At 48.3% G+C, this 20248-nt stretch overlaps 1 protein-coding gene across 2 annotated transcripts in view; it reads left to right on the forward strand.

Moving 5' to 3' along the window:
* Positions 1 to 5891: 5891 nt before the first annotated feature.
* BSN (bassoon presynaptic cytomatrix protein) overlaps positions 5892 to 20248 on the forward strand; it is a 166260-nt gene continuing 151903 nt past the window's right edge. Inside the window, exon 1 of one of the 2 annotated variants that reach the window (XM_075939578.2) lies at positions 5892 to 6854. In XM_075939578.2, the coding sequence (XP_075795693.2) occupies positions 6706 to 6854 (149 nt within the window). In that variant the 5' untranslated portion in view covers positions 5892 to 6705. The remainder of the gene's footprint in view (positions 6855 to 20248) is intronic. The other variant, XR_012906554.2, reaches the window with a different exon arrangement.

Below are 20248 nucleotides of genomic sequence, written 5' to 3' on the forward strand. Positions count from 1 at the left end.
CCATGGGCACCTGGAAAGCCGTGAACTGCAGAGTTACACATTAATTTGGTATTTCCTCAGCAGCCTGGATATCTCTAGAGCTGAGCATCTAACCAGATGGCTGTGCAGGCGCTGAGTGGGAGCAGCATCCGTGTGGGGTGGGCAGAAAGAGTGCAGGCCAGAGATGGTGATAAATCATGAGTGTTGGAGTGGGAGAGGGGGAGGGAGGCAGGAGTGGAGCTTGCGCCAAGCGGCAGGAAGCTACAGGCTGAGGAATATGAGTGCAGGTGGGGAGAACTAGTGCCTGTCCCTCTAAGGAAAGCATACATCACCTCACCCCATGCATGGCAAGCAATCGCCAGCTTGGAGCATAGGACAGACCTGTGGCATAGCTCTGAGGACAGCCCAGTGGTCTCTAGCAATCACACACATCTCCAAGGGATGGAGCAGTACTTTTCATCCTCTGGCCTTTACCATGAATTGTCTCGTTCCCACTTCTGTCTGCACTGTGTGCTTCCATGAAATAGCGCCATAACATCATTATGCAAATGAAGCGCAGGATATTTAAATCCCGCTTCATTTGCGATTTTGAATGTCTTCATTTGCATGCCTCTCTTGAAAAAGGGTGCAAGTGTAGACATACCCGTAGTCTCCTTTTTTCTAAGCTGAAAAGCCCAAGTCTTTTTAATCTTTCTTCATATGGGCACCATTCCAAACCCCTAATCATTTTTGTTGCCCTTTTCTAAACCTTTTCCAAAGCCAATATATCTTTTTTTTTTAGATGAGGTGACCACATCGGTATGCCGTATTCAATATATGGGCATACCATGCTTTCATACTAAGGCAATAAGATATTTTCTGTCTTATTCTCTATCCCTTTTTAATAACTCCTAATATTCTATTTGATTTTTTTGACTGCTGCTGCACACTGAGTGGATGTTTTCAGAGGACTATCCACAATGACTCCCAAGAGCTCTCTCTTGAGCAGCTGTGGCCAAATTAGTTCCCATCATATTGTATATAGAGTTGGGATTATGTTTTCCAATGTGCATTATTTTACATTTATCAACATTAAATTTTATTTGACATTTTGTTGCCCAATCGCATAGTTTGGTGAGATCTTTCTGAAGTTCTTCACAGTCTGCTTTGGTCTGAACTATCTGCAAATTTTGCCTCCTCAGGCTACGTCTAGACTGGCATGATTTTCCGCAAATGTTTTTAAACGGAAAAGTTTTTCAGTTAAAAGCATTTGTGGGAAAGAGTGTCTAGATTGGCATGGACACTTTTGCACAAAAGCACTTTTTGCGAAAAAGCGTCCGTGCCAATCTAGACGTGGTTTTGCGCAAGAAAGCCCCAATTGCCATTTTCACCATCAGGGCTTTTTTGCGCAAAATGGTTCTCAGCTGTCTACACTGGCCCTCTTGCGCAAATGCTTTTCCCCCCTGAATGGGAGAGTCATTGTATTTGTGGAAGAACACTAACAATCTTACATTAGTTCGTCAGTGTTCTTGCGCAAATTCAAAGCGGCCATTGTAGACATCTGGCAATTTTTTGCTTTTGCGGAAAAACTTGCCAGTCAAGACGCAGCCTCACTGTTTACCACTTTCTCTAGTCTAGATCATTTATAAATAAGTTCAATAGGATGGGTCCCAGGACAGACCCTTGGGGGACCCCACTAGTTACATCTCTACACTCAGAAAACTGACCATTTATTCCTACCCTTTATTTCCTGTCTTTTAACCAGTTACCAATCCACAAAGGACCTTCCCTCTTATCACATGACAACTTACTTTACTTAAGAGCCTTTCTTTGGTGAGGGACCTTGTCAAAGGCTTTCTGGAAATCTAAGTATACTACTTCCATTGGACCCCCTCAAAGAACTCTAGCAGGTTAGGAAGACGTGATTTCCCTTTACAGAAACCATGTTGACTTTCCCACAACAAATTATATTCATCCATGTGTCTGACAATTTTATTCTTTACTATAGTTTCAACTAATTTGTCCAGTACTGATGTTAGACTTACTGGTCTGTAATTGCCAGGATCACCTCTAGAGCCCTTTTAAAATATTGGTATCACGTTAGTTATCTTCCAGTCATTAGGTACAGAAGCGGATTTAAAGGATAGGTTACAAGCCACAGTTAATAGTTCTGCAATTTCTTTCAGAACTCTCGGGTGAATGCCATCCAGTCCCAGTGACTTGTTACTGTTAAGTTTATCAATTTGTTCCCAAACCTCTTCTAATTACACCTCAGTCTGGGACAATTCCTCAGTTTTGTCACCTAAAAAGAATGGCTCAGGTTTGGGAATCTCCCCAATATCCTCAGCCGTGAAGACTGAAGGAAAGAATTAAATTTACTTGGAGAGAAGCTAAATTACAGTATAGCGTCGGAAAACAGGGCTTCTTTTGGAAGAGTTATTCCTCTCCTCACAAGGAATAAGCCCTCTTGCGCAAGAGCTCTTCTAGAAGCGGGCAGTGTAGAGAGTGCAGGGGGCTGGAGTGCTAGTGGAGGGAGATCTCTCAATTGGGGCCCGTAATGGAGTCTACCCACTTGTGAGTGGCCAGTCTTTGGCCACCAGACACGGGCCTTGCCCTGGTCTAGGTTCAGCTCACACTGGGAGCTGGCCATAGTGCTAGTCTCCCAGTCAGGATATAGACCTGGCTGGGTGGAGCTCCTGAAGGAAACTGCCAGGCCCTAGCCCTGTAGCTTCATTTATACCCATCTGCTGAGTCCTGATAGGCTGACAGAGAAACAGCCACTCTATCCTGCCTAGAGGACCTATTCTCTGCCTCTCTTGCTGGGATGGGGAGCGGCAAGGCTACCGGCCTCGTAGGGGGCATCGGGGCCTAGTCCAGCCCATCACAGAGCCACATCAGTGAGGCTTGGGGGGCTTTGGAGGGTTTTTTTTTACATCTCACTTGTGTGGCCCCCGACTGATTTTTATGTGGGTCAGTGGCCCCTGCCCCAAACAACATTCCCTGCCCCTCCTATAAATAAAGACAATGCTGAAACATTTTGTGTTGGACATAATCTTTTATTTAAAAGCCCCCTATTGGGGCCAAGCCCCCATCTGGCCGCAGCATCATAACACTCCTGTACCCCCCCACAGACCAACTCTGAGCGCATCATACACCTGAACCCCCTGCCCTGAGCTCATCACATCCTCAAACTCCTGCACCCCCACATCCTCAGTCTTCTGTCACAACACTCCTGCCCCATCCACACACTGCAAATCTGTGTCCTGAGCCCATCATACTCCCAACCCAAACTCCTGCATCCCCACACCCTCCACCTGATTCTAACACTCTGCAGCCTGGAGCTACCATCCCCTTCTCCACATCCTCCTGCACCCAAATTCCCTCCCAGAGCTTGCACCTCACCCTTTCCCACACCCAAACCCTTCATTCCCACCCCAGGGCCCCCACCTCCTGTCTCAACCCAGTGAGAGTGAGTAAGGGCTGGGGACAGCAAGTGATGGAGAGGAGGAGAATGGAGAGGGTGGGGCCTCAAGGAAGGGATGGAGTCTTGGGGAAGGGATGGTGTAGATCTTGGCTTGCCTTGACATTTAAAAAGTGATCTTGGGTGAAAAAAGGTTGGATACCACTGGCCTAGGCTTATCAGTCAATCCTATCGACTATATGCATGCTCCCCTTGCTGCTGCTGATACAGAGGCAGTAAGGGGCAGGGAGGTGGGAGCTGGCTCCACATTAGCACCAGATCCTGCAGAGCCACCTGCCCCACCCCTACACTGCTGCCTCTCATAGAGAGGCAGCCGCCCATATGCATGGGGAGCTGGTTTTTAAGCTAGTTCTCCATGCATGCCGGCTGCACAGAGCCCCCTGCTCCCCCTTGCTGCCTTCCACAGCAGTGGGGGCCAGGCAAGATACAGTACTCAAGAGAAGTGGGCTATTCCCTGCCCCTCCATACTGGCAGAAGCAGCAGTGCGGGGGAGGGGAGGCTACTGCAGAACAGAACAGGGGGCTCAGGCTTGCTGCAGACAGAGGCTGCTCTGTGGGATGCTGGCGCAGCCTTTGTCCATGGTGAACTCGGACTCCCCACAGAGAGAGGCTGCTGCCATTTGGAGCTGCTGCCTCTGTATCAGAGTCAGCAGCGCAGGGTGGCCAGGTGAGAGCCGGTCTGCACGGGGAGCCAGTGTTTAAACCAGCTCCCCTCACAGACTGGATCCTGCTTGCCACCCCATGCTGCTGCCTCTGATAGAGAGTCAGCAGTACAAGGTGACAGAGGGCTCCCTGGGAGTGGGGCAAGGAATGCACTGGCTACTGGCCCTGCCCCAGGGACTATCGAATAATCATGTATCCACTAAAATTTGATGTGGTTACACAATTATCCAATTACTCAATATCTTACATCCTAGTTTGAGTACTGAATCATTAAGTACTGGAATATCAGTAATAGCCCTCTGTGACAACTCGGACGCTGCCCTGCGGCGTACCCCCCCCCCCAAGTGTCTCACTGCTATGTCCCCACCAGCGTGCACAATCTCTCTTTTAGACACCTCTGTCTTTGGTTTCCCTCTCCCAGGCAAGACGGGAGGGGAAGGGGGGCCTGGGCCCACCCACTCTCACAGGCCCCAGCCCAGGGCCCTAAGGGTACGGGATCATCTCGACCCGACCCGGCTGACGGGGTGTGCACCCGTAACTCGTCAGCCCATCATTCGTTCCTGACTCTGCCCTGGGCTGCTTCCTTCCCTTCCCGTAACCTTGATGCCGGGTTCAGGGCTCCCCGTCGGGTTACTCACTGTTCCAGGTCCGGGGTCTGCACGGGGGAACCGCTGGGGATGAGTCTGCCGGCTGCTCTTCTGGCCGCTTGCCTCCGTTCCCGAGGCGTTCCCCCTCTGTCCTTCTCTCGGCGCCGGCCGTTTGAGTCTGGCGCCGGAGCCATGGCATCAGCGCGTCTTGGCGTCCCCGCCCCTGCGTCTGAGCGCCGGCCCGTTGCCACGGCAACGTGGCCGGCGGCGTGGCGTACTCCGGCTGACGTCGCTCGCCGCGCTGGAGCTGTGGGCGGCTTGCGCAGCTGCCGAGCAACCGGGACAACGCCGGTGGTTGCCTAGCCTCCCGACCCACAATGCCTCCCGGGGGGGGGGGCGTCCCTGGGTGGTGTGGGCTTGCCCCGTCACACCCTCATTAGCACATTTAGAAATATAAACAGATTCACACTTCATATTTCTAACTTCACATAGAATGATACATGCACAAAAATAGGCTCTACAAATTCAACAGTCATATGGAGGGCGGCTGCTCCATTGGCTGGGGCCAGCACTGCTTGGAGGATGGACAGGGCCAGCACCACGTGAAGGGTGGCTGCTCTGGAGGCTGGGGTCAGCGCTGCATAGAGGGCAGCTGCTCCGGTGGCTGGGGCTGACGCTGCATGGAGGCACTGCTTGCATATAGCCAGGGGAGGTACAACAAACAAAAGGCATGAGTGCCACCCCTCTAAGTACTGCAAGGCAAAAGGCGTAATGCAGACATGTATTTTAAACAACCACAGTTACAGTAAGTAGCCTTTTCTTTTAATTTGTGCCAAAGACAAATACTCTATTCCTGCCTGCTTTATCTTGCACAAAGACAGACTTAGGAGAGTAGTGATAGAAATGTAGCCGTGTTAGTCTGGTGTAGCTGAAACAAAAAACAGGACAATGTAGCACTTTAAAGACTAACAAGATGGTTTATTAGATGATGAGCTTTCGTGGGTCAGACCCACTTCCCAGATCAAATAGTGGAAGAAAGTAGTCATATGTGTTCATTTTTTTAAAATTTTATCCTTTGGTATATATGGATGTGACAATTTTCTTCCACTATTTGATCTGAGGAAGTGGGTCTGGCCCACGAAAGCTCATCACCTAATAAACGATCTTGTTAGTCTGTAAAGTGCTACATAGTCCTGTTTTTTGTTTCAGACTTGGGAGAGTTTGTTTATAGTGTGACCACGATACACTGAATTGCTGTTAAACATTTGGCTAAACAGAATTAATTTATGCCCCTGAAGATTGTGTTTTGCTCCCTTATGTTTCAAAACTGCCATCTGGGAAAAGACATGAACCCAAAAGTGGCTATCACCACATCCTCCTGTTTTGGGTTGGATTTAAAGAGCTCTGGCAGAATTCTCACTTTCGCTGGCTGAGCCTCTCCACAAAACTGCCTTTGGCAAGGGGATTGGCTTGGGGCGGGGCAGGCGCAGCAAGGCTCCCATGGGCCAAGAAGCTGCGCCTACTCCAGCGGCTGGACTCTCAGGATCCAAGCACAGGCAGCTGCTATTGGAGGAGCGCTAGGTGACGTTAGAGATGGGCCGAACTTCTATGGAGGAACATGCGCACGCTCTGCGATGGGCGGGCCCGACTGGCTCCCATTGGCCAGTCCGTGCGCATGCCGCAAGGAACTTAGGCAAGAGGGTCCGGGGCAGGCCAGAGGCGAACTTCAGGGTGGAGTTGATTGGTGCGCCTGTCCCAGTGCTGGAGCTGTGATTGGCTAGTCAGTGCACGTGCCCAAGATGGGCGGATCAGAACCTAGGGCTTGCTGCCATTGGCTCGGCCGTGCGCGTCTCCGAGGCGCGGCTTGTGACGGCGGGAGAGGGGGCACGCGCACGGCTGGCGCAGGCGCAGTGATTGGGCAGCGGCGATGGAGGCGCTGGGCTGATGGCGGGGCAGGCGGCGCTGCGCTGAGGGAGCCTGGCTAGTCCCGCCGGCCCGAGCGCCGCGCCCCGCCGCCATGGGGAACGAGGCCAGCCTGGAGGGCGGCGCAGCCGGGGGAGGGGCGCCGGGGCAGCCGTCGCCGCTCGGGGCCGCCAAGCCGCCGTCAGCACCAGGCGCCGGCGGACAGCTCCCGGGGAGGGCAGCGGCCCCCGCCCCCGCCGACAGGTGAGCGCGGCCCGGCAGCCGGGGCGGGGGGAGCGGGGATGTGGGGCAGAGGTGGGAGGGGGGAATGTGGGGCAGCGGGGGGAGGTGGGGCAGAGGGGGGAGGGGGGAATGTGGGGCAGCCGGGGGGGGAGGTGGGACAGAGGGGGGAGGGGGATGTGGGGCAGCCGGAGGGGGGAATGTGGGGCAGAGGTGGGAGGGGGGAATGTGGGGCAGCCGGGGGGAGGTGGGGCAGAGGTGGGAGGGGGGAATGTGGGGCAGCGGAGGGGGGAATGTGGGGCAGAGGTGGGAGGGGGGAATGTGGGGAGCCGGGGGGGAATGTGGGGCAGAGGTGGGAGGGGGAATGTGGGGCAGCCGGAGGGGAGGTGGGGCGGAGGTGGGAGGGGGGAAGGTGGGGCAGCCGGAGGGGAGGTGGGGCAGAGGGGGGAGGGGGCAGCCGGAGGGGAGGTGGGGGGAGGTGGGAGGGGGGATGTGGGGCAGCCGGAGGGGAGGTGGGGCAGAGGGGGGAGGGGGGCGGAGGGGAGGTGGGAGGGGGGGGGGGGAACCAGAGGGGAGAAGGGGGGATGTAAGGTGGAGGAGGGAGAGGGGGCAGCTGGTGGGGGGAGAGCAATGTAGGGCGGGTGTAGGAGGGGGGATGAGCTGGCGGGGAGAGGAGGAGAGAGGGGAATGGAGGGCGGAGGTGGGAGTGGGGGAGCCGGGGAGAGGAGAAGGGGGGATGGAGGTGGGAGGGGAGAAGGGGGGGAGTTGGTGGGAGGGGGGAGCCTGTGGGGAAAGAGCGATGTAGGGTGGGAGTAGGAGGGGGATGAGCAGGTGGGGAGAGGAAGATAGAGGGGAATGGAGGGTGGACGTGGGTGGTGGGGAGCTAGTTGGGAGAGTGGCATTTTGGATGGAATTGGAGAGCTGCCTGTGTGGAGGGAGTCTAGGGCAGAAGTGGATGCAGTCTGTTTGCAAAAGGGCTTCTAATAGAAAGGATAGGGGAAGTCCGCAAGAAAAAAAGTGGGCATCTGAAAGGAGTGGCACTCTAGAAGAGAGGATGGGAGTAATGTTGGAGGAGAATGGAAGGGTGTAGAGGTGTTCAGAGGCAGTCTGAGGAGAGAAGCATCTAAGCGGGAGGGGATTGCAGCCTACAGGGAGGACAGGGAGTCAAAGGGGAAAATGTGCAAGAAAATGGGCTAGGTCGGAGGATAGGGGCAACTTGTGGGAAGGAGGTGGCCATCTGGGACAGAGGCTGTGGGAGTGTATGGGGAGGAGAAAGGTCTAAGGGAGAGAAATGTTTAGAAATGTGTGGGGGGGTGGCCTCAGTGCGGGACCGAGCTATACTTGTGCCCCGGGCAGCAGGCACGCAGCACATGCGCAGCCCTGCCCCTGGGCATGTGGCGCCTGATTGACATGGTAAGGGGCACCATGCCCCCAGGTGAATGGCACATGCATGGCTGCACACCCGGGCACACGGCGCCCCTTACCACTTCAATCAGGTGCCCCCCATAGGTTGGCATCCTGGGCAGCTGCCCAGCTCGCCCACACCTTAATCTGGCCCTGTGTGGCCTAGAAAGGAAAATGGGGAGAAGGGGAAATGTGGTCTTTCCAATGTGTTGGGGGTACACCCTATATATAGAGTGTGGGAGTGCATGTGGAACAGTTCATGGGGAAGGGAGACGTGGTGTGCACATCTGATCACCCAGGTTTTGCCTTGTAGGCTTCAGAGAGGGTGACATGAGGGTAGGGAGGGGGATGATGGGAGGTTAGGAAAGGATGGTTACATTCTGTGTGTCATTGGGAGAAACACCCTCACCCTTAGTCTAACTGATATGTGCAGTGAGAACTAGGGGAGAGGATGTGGGGTGCAGCTTATGGGGCAAGTGGGAAAAAAAATGATGCCACAACCTGCAGTGGAGAGGGTGAATCAGATGGGGCAGCCTGTCTGTGGTGAAGGGTGGACCTAGAAAATGAGGGGCAAGTAATGCTTTATGTTCAGTGTGCTAGGGTGGAGGGTAAGTCACAGGCTATGGGAAAAGCTAGGAGAGAGGGTGGAGGAGGAACTAAGTGTAGTTGGAGAGCTAGAAGATAGGACAAACCTACCTTCTGTGGAGGACTAGGGAAGAGTACCAGGGTATAGCCTGCTGTCAGGGAAAGAGGATGGGGGTGCAACTGATAAAAGGGGTTAGCCAAAAAGAAAATCTCCATTTGCTTCCTGCGTACTTGTGCCTGGGTTTCCAGCCTCTTGTTATTCAATTTTTGGTAATGCCACTTTGTAGAATACCAGTGACAGTGATTATATCATATATGTACATGTATGCCAAATATTGCTCCCTAACTGTATCGTATTTGTGATATAAAACAGAAAAATGGTTATGTAACCTAAGTAAAGTATATGTATGTAAAGAAATAATTGATGTAAAAGCTTACTGTGATGTATATAATATCATGGTTTCTATTAAAAATCACAAAGTAGGACTGAAATATTCTTGAGTACATTTTGGGGAAGGGAAGAGTATTGAATGTATTCCTTTAAAAACCTAGAAGATAATTGGATTTAATATGTGGGAAAAATATGTATGAGAAACAAAGTTAATTAGGGAAAATGCAATTGACTCAGTTTGGTTGTGCAATTTGCCTACAATATGTGGCAATGTAATAATAAATATATCGGGGATGATTTAAAGTGCCTTGTGCTCATCTGTGAATATAAAATGATTTGTAATCTGGAAAATTTAAAAGGATATTCTGGTTAGAAATTCAGATAGGAAGCTGTTCAAAGTTAAGCTTGTACTGAAGTTTGTACTTAAAATAGGACTAAAATCACTGTGTTTCAAACTTTAATAGGACTTTAACAGGGTTCAAAAAAGAGCTAGATACCCATTGATGGAATTAATCTCCATGAATCTATTAGCCAGGATGGGTAGGAATGGTGTCCCTAGTTTCTGTTTCTCTGGAGGTGGGTGACAGGCGAGGAATCATATGAGGATTACTTGTTGTGTTCCCTCCCTCTGGGGCATCTGGCACTGGTCACTGTCGGCAGACAGTATACTGGGCTGGATGGACCGTTGGTCTGATCCAGTATGGCTGTTCTTATGTTCTTAATAATTGAATTCAGTCTCCAAATTTGGCTCAATAACTCTTTGGATGACAGTTTAATTTTCTCTGTAAAATCTTTACTAATTGTTGAAGAGCAAACCTTTTTTTAAATGCTCCTTTTGAAATTTTGCCCTGTTTTCTTTGTGTCTCTTGAATTCCTATAGCTAACCACTGTGGACCCCTCTATACTTATGACTTTTCACCATGCTATTCTTTCTTTCTGTTATATTATTGAGTATAATGCAATCTATTTTTGAAATTTTAAAATTAAACATACATGCAGCTATTATCCTCATTCAGTACACGCTTGTAGATTTGCACTGGGATGAGCCAATGGAACTGCTTGGGTCTGCCAGCTATTTCCATTCTCTGATGCTGTGGGTGTTGGGCTGCTCCAGCTCACAGGGGTTGGGAGTTGACAGTCCCTGCAGGGCCGGAAGCACCTGGGCTGGAGCAGCCCCTGCACTACGGGCAGGGGCTGCTCAAGCCTGCCCATCCTTGATTAATCAGTTAATTGGTTAAACTTAATGTTTAACTGGTTAACTAATTAAACGGGATTTTACATCCCTATGCCCCACAAGACATGATTAAAAAAAACATACTTTCCATCCTGTTGGAAATCCCAATATTTTGGTTTCCTCCGGAATTTGAATGAAGAGGCAAAATAACAAAACTTTTTCTGAACGATGCCCCTTGCCGCCTCCTGCATCCCTCCCAGAGCCTGCACTTCCCTCACCCTCTCCCACTCCAACTCCCTTCCACACCCTATGCTACCCCTCTCCAGCTCCCAGACTCCCACCCAGAGCCTGCAAAACCCTGTACTTCACCATGCCTCCTACTAGGGTTGCCAAATGGTTTCAACAAAAATACGGGATGCACGTGACATTTCATCACAATCTACATTACATCTTATTTAGAAAATACCAGACATTCATATTTTCTCAATTTGTTTCCCAAACAGAAAGCTCAAATACTGGATTGTCCGGTTCAAAACTGGACACTTGGTAACCCTATACCCTACATGTTCAAATATTAATTGTTCATATGTATGGGTGTTTTAAAACTGAATGTGTTAGGAAAATAAGGGACATGAAATGGAGTAGGGATAATGTTGAGGTTTCTTAACTCAAAGCTAACAAAGCTTTTAGAGGGGGAATTTGAAAAGGAAAAGCCTTGACAGAAAGTACAGCCGTACACATGGAAAATATATATTTGTTTCCCTAGATCTATGTAGTGCTGGTAAGTTCATTGTACAATAGAACATCAGAGTTACAAACTGATCAGATAATCGTACACCTCATTTAGAACTGGAATTACATAATCATGCAGCAGCAGAGGCCCTTCCATGCTCCAAAGAAATATAGTACAGCATTATGTTAAATGTAAACTACTAAAAAAGAAGGGAAAGCAGCATTTTTATTTTGCACAGAAAAGTTGAAAAGCTGTATTAAGTCAGAGTTCAGTTATGAACTTTGGAAAGAGCAATCATAACATTTTGTTTAGAGTTTTGTACATTTTAGAGTTATGAATAATCTCCATTCCCAAACAAAATACAGGACTATGTAGCACTTTACAGACTAACAAGATGGTTTATTAGATGATGAGCTTTCGTGGGCCAGACCCACTTCCTCAGATCAAATAGTGGAAGAAAATTGGCAGTGGAAGTGGGTCTGGCCCACAAAAGCTCATCATCTAATAAACCATCTTGTTAGTCTTCAAAGTGCTACATAGTCCTGTATTTTGTTTCAGCTACATCAAACTAACACGGCTACATTTCTATCTCCATTTCCAAGATATTCATAACTCTGCAGTTCTACTGTATTTATATTGATTCCATGTCTGGTATGGACCATTGTGATCCTCTAGTCTAACTTCCTGGATAGCGCAGGTCATACAGCAGGGCTACTCAACACATGGCCTGTGGGTTGCATGCAGCCTGTGGCCCGTTTGTTTGCGGTCCATGGTGTGGTTTGGGTTTATGAGGGGCTCAACACACGGCCCACAGGTGGGATACTTTGAACAAGGCCTCCACTGGGAATACGCTCCACAATGGAGAGGCAAGGGGACAGACTGGCTGGAACAGATGGGTACAGAGTGTCGGCATTTCTAGTCCCCAGGGAGGAAGTGCTGGGAGCACTGGGGCATTGTGTGAAAGAAGCTGTATGCATATATTTGCATGTATATTTGCATGTATATGCAACCACACTTAAGTTGCTGCCCTCGGCATGTGCTGTGAGTATCATTGTGGCTCCCGGGGCTTCCAAAGTTGAGTAGACATGCCATACAGCTTCCTCAAAATATGATTTCAAATATCAGTGGTGGAGAATCCACCATCATCCTAAGTATATTGTTTTTAAAGATTACTCTTACTCCATCAGAAGCAACAAATATTTAAAAATCTGGTGAAAGGGGAATTTGAGAAATCGAAAAAGAGAAGGCAAGCAAAATGGAATGTGCAATCTCTAAACATTTTCTCTAAATCAGCTGAAGCCATAGATGAGTCAGTTGAAACAGTAGGATGCACTATTCTGAAGTGTAATTTCTGTTACTTGCTTTATAGTATATAAGCTACTAGTTTGGATTGTGATACTAAGTTTGATATTTAGATTATTAGAAATTATGCGTTGTGTTGTGTCTCCTCAATTTGTGCTAGACTTCAGAAGGTAGCAAGAGAGTGCTAAGAATAATAGTATTCTAAAAGTAATATCCGAACATGTGACAATGTTTTGTAACAATACTAAAAATAATGTTTTTAGGCTTTTTGGTGGTGTTGAGTTATATTACAGGTTACATTAGACCCAGGCTGTCAAATGTTTAACCGCTATGTAATCATAAGGAGCCTCTTGCACATTCAAGTTGTCTGAGTAGTTCAGTGAGACTGAGGACTACTTAAGGGAATAAAGATTTAAAGGATTGAACTGTAATTTACATGAGTTACCTTCCATGATTTTTCCAGGAACCAAGAGGAAAGTGATTAGGAATAGTCAGCATGGATTCACAAAGGGCAAGTCGTGCCTGACCAATCTGATTAGCTTCTATGATGAGGTAACTGACTCTGTGGACATGGGAAAGTCAGTGGATGTGATATACCTTGACTTTAGCAGGGCTTTTGATACGGTCTCCCACAATATTCTTGCCAGCAAGTTAAGGGAATGTGAATTGGGTAAATGAATGGTAAGATGGATAGAAAACTGGCTAGAAGGCCGGGCCCAACGGGTAGTGATCAACGGCTCGATGTCAGGATGGCAGTTGGTTTCTAGCGGAGTGCCCCAAGGTTCGGTTCTAGGACCAGTTTTGTTTAATATCTTTATTAATGACCTGGATGAGGGGATGGATTGCACCCTCGGCAAGTTTGCAGATAGACACTGAGCTAGGGGGAGAGGTAGATACGCTGGAGGGCAGGGATAGAGTCCAGAGTGACTTAGACAAACTGGAGGATTGGGCTACAAGAAATCTGATGAGGTTCAACAAGGATAAGTGCAAAGTCCTGCACTTGGGACGGAAGAATCCCAAGCATTGTTATAGGCTGGGGACCAACCAGCTAAGTACTGTAGCAGTTCTGCAGAAAAGGACCTGGGGATTCCAGTGGATGAGAAGCTGGATATGAGTCAACAGTGTGCCCTTGTAGCCAAGAAGGCTAATGGCATATTAGGTTGCATTAAGAGGAGCATTGCTAGCAGATCCAGAGATGTCATTAATCCCCTTTATTCGGCTCTGGTGGGGCCACATCTGGAGTATTGCGTCCAATTCTGGGCCCACCCACTACAAAAAGGATGTGGACGCATTGAAGAGGGTCCAGCGGAGGGCAACCAAAATGATTAGGGGGCTGGAGCATATGACCTATGAGGAGAGGCTGAGGGATTTGGGTCTGATTAGTCTGCAGAAGTGAAGAGTGCGGGGGGATTTGATAGCAACCTTCAACTTCCTGAAGGGAGGTTCCAAAGAGGATGAAGAAAAGCTGTTCTCAGTAGTGACGGATGGCAGAACAAGGAGCAATGGTCTCAAGTTGTGGTGGGAGAGGTCCAGGTTGGATATTAGGAAAAACTATTTCACTAGGAGAGTGGTGAAACACTGGAATGGGTTACCTAGGGAAGTAGTGGAGTCTCCATCCCTAAAGGTGTTTAAGTCTCGGCTTGACAAAACCCTGGCTGGGTTGATCTAATTGGAATTGGTCCTGCCTAGAGCAGGAGGCTGGACTTGATGACCTCCAGAGATCTCTTTCAGCTCTATGATTCTAGTAGACTTTGATTAATTCCTTTAAATTCAATAAGAATAGCATAAGACAATGATGGTTTGTTGGTATCATGTAACTTGCTTTAAAAATGAAGGTTTTGTTCTCTTAAAACTGGGAAGAAAGTAATAAAGTTATAAATGTTTGAGAAACAAAAGCATAATAGTGCAGTGTAAAGATTGGAGCCCAATGTAATCTGAAAAATGCAGGTGTATTATACTTGGGGCTAAATTCAGATTAGGGCTCTCCATTAATCACATTTAACTCATGTGATTAACTAAAAAATTAATTGTGATTAAAATTAATCACAATCAGAGTTTTATCCACACTGTTAAATAGAATATCAGTTGAAATTTATTAAAAATGTATGGATGCTTTTTTACATTTTCACGTATATTGATTTCAATTATAACACAGAATATATGTGTTCAGTGCTCAATTTATATTTTTTTTACAAATATTTGCACTGTATAAATGTTAAACAAAATAAATATTTTTCTGTTCACTTTATAGAATCATAGAATGCTAGATCTGGAAGGGACCTTGAGAGATCATGAAGTCCAGTACCCTACCCTCATAGCGGGACCAAGCTCCATTTAGATCATCCCTGATAGCTGTCTGTCTAACCTGCTCTTAATTATCTCCAGTGATGGAGATTTCACAACCTCCCTAGGCAATTTATTCCGGTATTTAATCACCCTGACAGAAAGTTTTTCCTAATGTCCAACCTAAACCTCCCTTGCTGCAGTTTAAGCCCATTGCTTCTTGTCTTATCAGAGATCAAGGAGAACAATTTTCCTCCTCCTCCCTGTGGTACCCTTTTAGATACCTGAAAATTGCTATTATGTCCCCTCTTAGTCTTTTCTTTTCCAAACTAAACAAGCCCAATTCCTTCAGCCTTCCCTCATAGCTCATGTTTTCTAAACCTTTAATCATTTTTGTTGTTCTTCTCTGGACTTTTTCCAACTTCTCCACATTTTTTTTGAAATATGGTGCCCCGAACTGGACACAATACTCCAATTGAGGCCTTATACAAATACTGTAGTGCAGTTTCTTGCCATGGTGGATTTGTTTTACATAATTGGACTCAAAATCAAAACAATATAAAATCATAGAGCTTACAAGTCATTCAGTCCTACTTTTGGTTCAGACAGTCACTTAGGCTATGTCAGTGGTCCCCAACCTTTAGAGGCTCCCGGGCGCCCGGGGGCGGGGCCACTCACGCGCCAGGCGCCCGGGGGGTGGGGCCGTGCATCCTGGGGCACGTCAGGGGCGGGGATGCCCTTTCCCCCTGCGCCGGCATGTACATGGGCTGCCCGAGCGCCTTGTGCCGTGGGCCCGGGGCTGGCGCCGCCGCCCGAGCCGTGTGCCTGGGGCCGGCACCAGTGCCACGCGCCCGCATGTGCCCCGGGGCTGGGGCTGCCCGAGCACCGCGCACCAGGCACCAGTGCGTGTCGCGTGCCTGGGGCCGGCGCCTCCAGTGTGCCGCGTGCCGAGGGCGGGGCCGGCCCAGGTTGTTGGCGGGCACACACAAATGCCCCGGCGGGCGCCATGGCGCCCGCGGACACCGCGTTGGGGACCACTGGGCTATGTCTACACTGCTGGCTTTGCCAGCAGTGCCTCTGCAAATGAAGCGCAGATTAGCATAAGGAGAGGCATAAAGATCTTGTGCAAAATGGGATTGTTGGGCAAAAAAACCCTGTCCACACACTGCTTGTTATTGCGCAAAAACGGCTTGAATAAATTATGCAAATGAAGCATAGCAAAATGCTAATCCACGTTTCATTTGCATTGGTATAGACTTAGCTACATCAGTCGTTATGCGCAGGGTGTCCTGGCTGCAGCAGTCGTCTGCCCCTAAAGATCTTTTGTCGAAAGTCGAAGACCTTCCCTTCAAGAGGCAGAACCTGTTTTCAAATAAGACAGACCAATTGCACCACTTGGGGAAGGACTCTAGGATTACCCTCAAGTACGCGCCACCGTACTTCTGGAAAAGGTATACTCCCTACCAGAAACAAAGACCTTTTCCCCATCATCCTCCACCCCACAAACCCCATGAACAACAGAGCCAGACAACGGCAACAACGGAGACGACCTTCTCCGAAGGTGGCTACCCAGCAGGGTAACCATCAACTGCCTGGGTGCTACAAATACGGTCTTCCATCACCGTCTAAGACCCTACCTTCAATGCTGGACCCACATTACTAATGACAAATGGGTCCTTCAAACCATTCCGCTGGGTTATACCATTCCATTCACGTCGCTACCTCACCTCTTTCCCCTGCCCTTTCCTTTTTCAGGGACCCATCTCACAAGTCCCTGCTCAGGCAGGAGGCCATTCGTCTACTCACTATCGATGCAATACAGTCCGTTCCGGACGAATTCAAGGGCAGAGGGTTCTACTCCCGATACTTTATCACAGAAAAGAAATTGGGGGGGATAGAGGCCAATATTGGATCTTTGTGGCCTGAACCGTTATCTATGAAAACAACAATTTCGAATGGTCATCCTACCCACAATCATCCCAGCAGTTCAAGGTGGGGACTGGTTCACATCCCTCGATCTCCAGGACACACATTTCCATGTCGCTGTTCATCCGGCCCACAGGAGATTTTTACGTTTTCAAATCGGTACAGACCATTTCCAGTACAAGGTCCTGATGTTCAGTCCCTCGTTGGCTCCAAGGGATTTCTCCAAGACCCTTGCTGTAGTGACCGCGTATCTTCATCATCTAGGCGTGTTGATTTTTTCCATACCTTGACGACTGCTTAATCGGAGCTCAGTCATCAATGGAAGCACATCATGCCACAAACACCACGTGCATAGTCTTCAAAGTGCTGGGTCTCATTCTCAATATCCCAAAGTCATCTTTGGAACCGCAACAATCAATACAATTTATCGGTGCTCGTCTCTACTCCATTCTTGAACAAGGTTTCTTGCCAATAACCAGATTACAGACAATTCAGGATCTGCTCCAGGTTTTGTTGAGCATTCAAGGGTCTCCATACTACAGTGCCTACAACTCATGGGACACATGGTGTCCATGACGTATGTCATCAAACACGCAAGGTTACATTTTTGTTGCTTTCAGCACTGGATGGCGAAGATATGCCCTCCAAATGCCCGCGACATCCACAGGACAATAGCAATTCCCACTCGTGTCAGAGCGTCACTGGCTTAGTGGACCGTTCCAGATAATCTCATGTCGGGCGTACCCTTCCATCACTCTCAGCCAACAGTACGGATTACGACTGATGCGTCACTCATCAGATGGGATGCCCACCTCAGGCACGAGCAGGTACAGGGCTTGTGGGTTCCCTACGAATCGCTGCTGCACATCAACTTTCTAAAACTTAGCAGTGTACAACACCTGCCAACATTTCCTTCCAATTATTCGAGGACAAGTCACGCGAATCCTCACTGACAATATGACGACCGTTTATTACATAAACAAACAAGGGAGAGCTAGATCCCACTCACTATGTGTAGAAGCGATATGTTTATGGAATCTCTGCAACCATCACAGTATCTTTCTAATTGCGGAGTACCTCCCCAGTCAGCACAACTGCACAGCGGACGCCCTGAGCAGTCACTTCTCACTCAACCATGAATGGGAACTGCATCCCAAGGTACTTTCTACGATATTCCAATGTTGGGGGTTTCCGACAGTAGACCTATTTACTACTCACCTCAACGCGAAATGTCCTCAATACTGCTTGAGAGCGGGAATTGGATGAAATTTGAAAGGTGACGCTTTTCTCTACAATTGAGGTCATCATCTATCATATGCGTTCCCCCTCCCCCATGCTTCTAATACCCAGGGTTGCGGAGAAAATCGTTCGGGATGAGGCCACGGTGATCCTAATAGCCCCCTCTTGGCCACGGCAGATATGGTTCCCTTACCTCCATTGTATGTCGACATGTTCTCCGTGTACTGAGACGACACGATCTGCTTATGCAGAGTCGACACTCCCTGCTCTATCCATAGATCGATCATCTCACACTGATGGCATGGTACCTAATTGGTTCCAACAGGCAGAAATAACATGCTCACAATCTGTCAAACACATATTGCTACACAGTAGAAAATCATCCATTGCAACTACTTACCTCTCCAAATGGTCTTGCTTCTCATCCTGCTGTTCCCAAATGGGTCTATATCTGACTTCTGCTTCTATTCAACTACTTGGTGCATCTCAAAAACTCTGGCCTTACCTGCTCTTCCATTAAAGTACCCTGTAGAGGGATAGTCAGTATTCTCCCATCTGATAATGAGAAGATTCCTGAAGGGAATGACCAACTTATATCCACATCATGCGCAACCCGCAGATCCTTGGGATCTTGAAATGGTCTTGAATGTATTGATAGGTAAACCCTTGATGGGTTGCCTTTAGCAACGTGCGACCTTCACACCCTTTCCACGAAAGTCATTTTCTTGCTGGCAATAACTTCAGCAAGGAGAGTTGGCGAATTAGCTGCTTTATCAGCTTCAATCCCTTACACGGTATTCATCCACCAAGGGGTTATATTACAGCCACAACCGCATTTCCTCCCCAAAGTGAACTCACAGTTTCATATTAATGAGCGTATAGTTTTGGCCATCTTCTACTCCAAACCACACCCTTCGCCCAAGCATGCATGTCTACACACCTTGGACGTGAGATGAGCACTGGCCTTCTGTACTGAAAGAACTAGATCTTTCCAGATATCGGACACACTTCTAGTATCAATAGTGGAACGTTCTATGGGCTGCCCACTATCTCCACAGCACCTCTCCTCCATTATTGTGGAATGTATAAGAAGATGCTATACCCTATGAAATAGGCTGCTACTGTCGACAATGAGAGCCCACTCTACTCGAGCTGTTGCAGCAGCCACTGCTTTCTTCAAGGAAGCGTTGCTGAAAGATATTTGTAGGGCAGCTACATGGTCATTGAATTTAACCTTTGGGAATGGCATAATGTCTAGCAATCTCCTCATACCATATTCGGTGGTGGCGTCAGCAGTACTATCCACAGTTACGGCATGTTAGCTTCAAATCCTCCTCCTTCATGAGCTATTGCTGTACATTCACCTACAGTGGAGCACCCACGGGACACTGCTCGAAGAAGAGGAGGAAGTTACTCACCCTGTGCAGTAACAATGGTTCTTTGAGATGCGTGTCCCGTGGGTGCTCCACGACCCGCCCTCCTCCCCTCTTCGGAGTATTTCTTTTTTTATGTCTTTCAGACCAAGAGGTAGGAGGAACTGGCGGGAGCCGGACCGCGCACACTCAAATGGCACAAAAAGCCATGAGCTGCACTTCGCGCATGCATGGTCTGGCAGACTACGGCTGGAAAAGATCTCCGATCTGCAGCACCGGGACAAGCCCGACATCTACAGTGGAGCACCTACTGGATATGCATCTCGAAGAACCATTGTTACTGCACAGGATGAGTAACTTCTTCTTCTTGCAGTCCTGGATGACAACACAGCACATGTTCATTTTAAGAACATTTTCACTGCAGAATTGACATAGCACAAATAAAGTACTTATGCAACATTTCTAAAGATAGCTACAACACTCAACCCAAGGTTTAAGAATCTGATATCTTGGATGAAGTTGGAGAGCATTCTTGTAGAAGTCTTAAATGAGCAGCACTTCGATGATGCGAAAGCTGCAGAACCCAAACCACCAGAAAAGATTATCACCTTTCTTCTGGTAGCATGTGACTCAGATAATGAAAATGAACATGTATTGGTCCGCGCTGCTTTGGACCTTTATTGAGCAGAATCCATTATCAGCATGGATGTTTGTTCTTTGCAATGATGGTTGAAGCATGACAGGACATATGAATCCTTAGCACAGCTAGCATGTAAATGTCTTGCAACACCAGCTACAACAGTGCCATGTGAATGCCTGTTTTTACTTACAGGTGACATTGTAAACAAGAAGTGGGCAGCATCATCTTCTGCAAATGTAAACTATCTTTTTATCCAAGCAGTTGTCTGAACAAGAAGTAGAACTGAGTAGACTTGAAGGCTCTAGTCTCAAGTTTTACATTGTTTTTTATTTTTGAATGCAGTTTTTTGAATGCAGTTTTTTTTTTAC

The sequence above is a fragment of the Pelodiscus sinensis genome, chromosome 11, assembly GCF_052426305.1.
Source record: "Pelodiscus sinensis isolate ZL-2025 chromosome 11, ASM5242630v1, whole genome shotgun sequence".
In the NCBI taxonomy this organism is placed as follows: domain Eukaryota; kingdom Metazoa; phylum Chordata; order Testudines; family Trionychidae; genus Pelodiscus; species Pelodiscus sinensis.